The sequence below is a fragment of the Gekko japonicus genome, unplaced genomic scaffold, assembly GCF_001447785.1.
Source record: "Gekko japonicus isolate JY-2015 unplaced genomic scaffold, Gekko_japonicus_V1.1 scaffold2339, whole genome shotgun sequence".
NCBI lineage: Eukaryota > Metazoa > Chordata > Lepidosauria > Squamata > Gekkonidae > Gekko > Gekko japonicus.
In genome coordinates, this window is record NW_015169855.1 from 197,977 (window position 1) to 202,869 (window position 4,893).

The 4,893-nt window shown below is 44.3% G+C and overlaps 1 protein-coding gene across 1 annotated transcript in view; it reads right to left on the bottom strand.

The window, feature by feature from the left end:
- The window catches only part of USP54 (ubiquitin specific peptidase 54), a 107,324-nt gene extending 102,818 nt beyond the window's left edge, over positions 1-4,506 (bottom strand). Inside the window, exons 1-2 of the mRNA XM_015417383.1 lie at positions 4,343-4,506; positions 35-127 (exon numbers count right to left, since the gene is read on the bottom strand). Coding sequence (XP_015272869.1) covers positions 35-127; positions 4,343-4,489 — 240 coding nt within the window. The 5' untranslated portion in view covers positions 4,490-4,506. The remainder of the gene's footprint in view (positions 1-34; positions 128-4,342) is intronic.
- Between the last annotated feature and the right edge of the window lie 387 nt (positions 4,507-4,893).

Genomic DNA, 4,893 nt, shown 5'->3' on the forward strand with positions numbered 1-4,893 from the left:
AGAGAATTTCCCCCTCATTCACTGTATTGCTTACTTTGAGAGCACAAAATATACAGGAATCTCCCATGCATTTGTGGGTTGTAAGTTGTCGGAAACTGCGTCGAAAAATATCAAGATGCCAGAGAACCTATAAAAACAAAGCAGGACATTGTTTAAATTAACATGAGAATGTTTGGCAAGGAAGTTAAGGCTAAAATTAGGCAAATAATATTTTTTATTTTATGCATTAACTGAGGGATGGCAGATATTGCTTGTATTTGTAACTTCACAGGCATGACACACATGCCAGCAGTACTACTGTAACCTGCTAGTACAGGGACTAGTATCCCCACCCCCAACCTTTATTGCCCATTTATTTAAAGAAATCCTAAATCTTTTAGAGTATGAAATACATATACTTGAAATGCAAAGGAAGTTCCTTCCTATTGATCAAGGACTTCGCTTTAAACAGAATTTCAAGAGCTGAACACATTAATAAACCCCACCCATTAAAGCCATCCCATAACTGCGTTAATAAATAATTTTATCAATTTTAAAGGACCAATCATGGGGGGAGCTACAAAGTAGTTACAAATTAGTTCAAGAAAAATCTGCTCAGTTTCATGAATGGGGTCTATATCATTCTAGTTTCAAGAACTGAGCTTACCAGTAAAACCATGACATATTCACAAGGCTAGGGTTCCAGACCAGACAATTAATGAATCGTTCCTTTGTCTTGAACTCCTTGTGCAACAGTTTTTTCCGTGAAACATAAACCCTATGCTATGGCCCAATAATGACATAATAAAAGCTATATGACTCAATCAATAGAACAAATGGAAACTGTCAGGACTCAGACATAATAGTCTCTCTTACTCTATTTCTGACCCCAACCAATAGGAGTACATTTCTAGGGTAGTTAGGTGGGTGGGGAACTGGTTGGAGAACCGCACTCAGAGAGTAGTTGCCACTGGCATTTCATCTGAATGGAGGGAGGTGTAGAGTGGGGTGCCACAGGGCTCTCTCCCTTGGCCCAGTAGTTTTCAATATTACAAATGATTTGGATGAGGGTGTGGAGGGGCTACTCATTAAATTTGCAGATGACACCAAATTGGGAGGAGCCGAAACACACCGGAAGACAGAGATAGAATTCAATGAGATCCGAACATGCTGAAAAGGTGGGCGGATGTGAACAAGATCCAATTTAACAAGGATAAGCGCCGAGTTCTAAAGCTGGGTAAGAAAAATGAGGATCACGCATACTGGATGGGGGATACACTTCTGGGTAGCAGTGTGTGACCAAAACCTTGGGGTACGGGTGGACCTAAAGTTCAATATGAGCAACAAGTGTGATGCATCAACAAAAAAGGCTAATGTGATCTTGGGATGTACCAAACAGAGGCATAATATTTAAATCACAAGATAGTATTATAGAATCATAGAATGTCAGAGTTGGAAGGGGCCTTGTAGGTCATCTAGTCCAACCCCTGCACTCTGCAGGAGTATAGCCAAAAGATAGCCCTACAACATACCCGAAAGATGGTCGTCCAGCCTCCGCTTGAAAGCGTCCAGCGAAGGAGCATCCACCACCTCCTGAGGCAGTCTGTTCCACTGCTCAACCACTCAGAGTGAGGAAGTTTCTCCTGATATTTAGCTGGTAACGACTCCCTTGTAATTTCCACCCATTAGATCTAGACCCGTGTCACAGTCCCGCTGTATACTGCATTGATCAGGACATAACTGGATAACTGTGCAGTTCTGAGGGCCTCCCTTCAAAAAGTATGTGAACAGAATGTAGTGGGTGCAGAGGAGAGCGACGAGGATGATGGGGGGCCTGGAGACCAAGAGCACCTATGAACAAAGGCTGAGGGACTTCTTGGGAATGTTTAGTCTGGAGAAGAGGAGGTTGGGGGGGGGGATGATTGCTCTCTTGAAGTATCTGAAGGGCTGCCACTTAAGAGGAGGGCAGGGAGCTGTTCCTGTTGGCAACAGAGGAGAGGACTCACAAGAAAGGGTTCAAATTAAGGGAGGGAAGGTACCAGCTGTATCTTAGGGAAACCTTTTTCTACAGTCAAGAGTTGTGCCACAATGGAATCAGCTGCCTCGGGGAGGTGGTGAGCGCCCCCTCCCTGGCAGTCTTCAAGCAGCGGCTGGACAAACACTGGTCAGGGAGGGGCTCTCTAGGCTGGTCCTGCACGGAGCAGGGGGCTGGACTAGATGGCCTGCGGGGCCCCTTCCGGCTCTGTGGTTCTGTGGCTCTCCTGCAGTCATTCTCTCAGCTGTCACGTGGTTCTAAGAGCTAAAAATAATCAGTTGAGCATTTATCCTGGTTCTGCCACTGAGGTGGGTGTCGATCTTTACCCCACACTTTCTCCATGGTGCTCAGGACAGCATGAAGCGGCTCTCAACTCTTCCATTTTATCCCCACAACAACACTGTGAGTGAGGTAGGTTAGGCTGAGAGAAAATGGCTGGTCCTGAGTTTCATGGCAGGGTTAGGGTTCTGGTATTAATCATTAAGAACATAAGAACATGGGAGAGAAGCCAATGTTGGATCAGGCCATCCAGTCCAACACTCTGGGTCACAAAAGTGGCCCAAAACACCAGGTGCCCTCAGGAGGTCCACCAGTGGGGCCAGGACACTAGAAGCCCCTCCCCCTATTGACCCCCCCCAAGCACCAAGTATACAGTGCATCACTTGCCCCAGACTGAGAGTTCCTATCTAGACCTTGTGGCTAATAGCCCCTGATGGACCTCTGCTCCAGATGCTTATCCAGTTCCCTCTTGAAGCCGCCCCTGCTTGTAGCTGCCACCACCACCTCCTGTGGCACTGAATTCCACGGGTTCATCCCTCTTTGGGTGAAGAAGGACTTCCTTTTATCCGTTCTAACCCGACTCCTCAGCAATTTCATGGAGTGCCCACGAGTTAAGACCTTGAAGGGTCCGGGGCCAGCGTACCTTCGGGGCCACCTCTCCTGGTAGATCCCCTGAAGAGCACTATGCTCTGGGGAGCAAAATCTCCTGGTGATCCCTGACCTGAAAGCCGTCTGGCTGTCCTTGACCAGAGCCAGGGCCTTTTTGGCCCTGGTTCTGTCCCGGTGGAACTCTCTGCCTAGTGACATCCACGCCCTGCAGGGCCTGGTACAAAGTTCCGCGGGGCCTGTAAGGCGGAAATGTTCCACCAGGCCTACGGTTGAGGATGGGCATGGTTTGCCATCTAGTCTGGCCTCCGTCTCTCGCCCTCGCCCCCCACAGGAAGCTATCTATAATTGATATCAAATGCCTTGGATGAGGTTTTATGTTGTATTATACAGTTATAACTGTTTTATTGTTAATTATTTAAATCTATTGATTTATTGTCATATGCTGTACACTACCCGAAGCCCTCTGGGGGAGGGTGGTGTATAAATTGAATCAGTCATCCAATCAAATCAATCAGTCAGTCCAAGAGCAACACTCAAACTACTATACTACCCTAGTTAATATTCCTGAGCAGTTTGATCATATACTTTAGCATCCCTATCTATAAAGCCAGAATAATAGCTTCTAACGGATGAACACGCTGCCCAATTAATCCAAAGAACTATTAACAAATAAATGTTTGTTATCAAGTAATAAATTTTCAACTGTCACAAGACATTTTGTTTAAAAAGGAATACGTCAACAGGATTCAGAGCCCACGTCAGTTCACATCTCTCTTATTCTATCAAAGGTGATGCCTAAACAATATTTTACCAACTTTTTGAAAATACTTTCAAAATTGCTCTTAATTAACTGGCACAAAATGATCAGCTTTCTTTATAAAACATGCACTGTGTTGTAAAATGTATAAAATAGAAAATGCAGAACTAGAAAAGCAGATTTCTATATGCTTTTTGGTCTGATTGATCCTACTCTGTCTAAAAATTCCAGAGACAGGTACATTTTAAAACAAAATAAGAGTCCAGTGGCACCTAAAAGATCAACAACATTTTTCAGGGTATAAGAGTTTGAGAGTCAAAACCTACTTCGTCAGATACTTTACAAAAGTGTTTATCCTGGAAAATTTTGTTGGTCTTTCAGGTGTCACTGGACTCTATTTTGTCCTATTACTACAGACTAGCAAGGATTCCCATTTGACACTATGTACATTTTAAAGTATGGGCTTTTACAATGGTAGCAAAGTAAATTCAAGAAGAAAACATTTCATCACACCAGGACACTCCTGTGACCAGATCACAGGGGATGGGTTGTAAACTCTTACAACAGGTTCAACATTTTTGTGTAATTGCTTGTTTTGCACAGATGTTCTCAAGCAGTATTTTAGGCATAGCAGAGGAAAACACGTATAAAAAGACTAGCAGATGTTCATCCACACTGCTTACCTGCAATGCACTATTCAAAAAGCAGCTGTTCTGTCCCGGCTCATTGCTGAGACCTTTACTAGGTGCTATAGATGTTGTGTTGCGTGGCGTGAACATTCCTTGCACACCGCCCCGTCCCACAGAAAAATAATTCCTCTTCCAAGACATCTTTCACATTTAGCTCTGTACCATACAGCGGTTTTTAGAGATGGATATTATCCTGATCAGGTCCTCACTTTGATTCAGCATAAGAACTGTGCTGTGCAATGCTAAAAAAAATTTTTTTTTTGCTCTCCAGTTTGTTCACGTACACTTCATGAGGCTACGTATATAATACTGTATTTTCCCCTTTAAATCCAGCCCGTGCCACTAGGACGGTGCATCTCATGCAGGGAAACACCTGCCTCCACATCTAAATGGATGAAAAACAAGCTCAATAATCCATGGGCTTTCAGGGACAGTTGTACCATCCTCTGTTCTTTTAGAAGAACAAAAATTCAGTGGAACCCTCCTGCAAACAGCACGGCTGCCGGAGTTCAACAAGAGGCAGGAACAAGGAAAAACGACCTCTC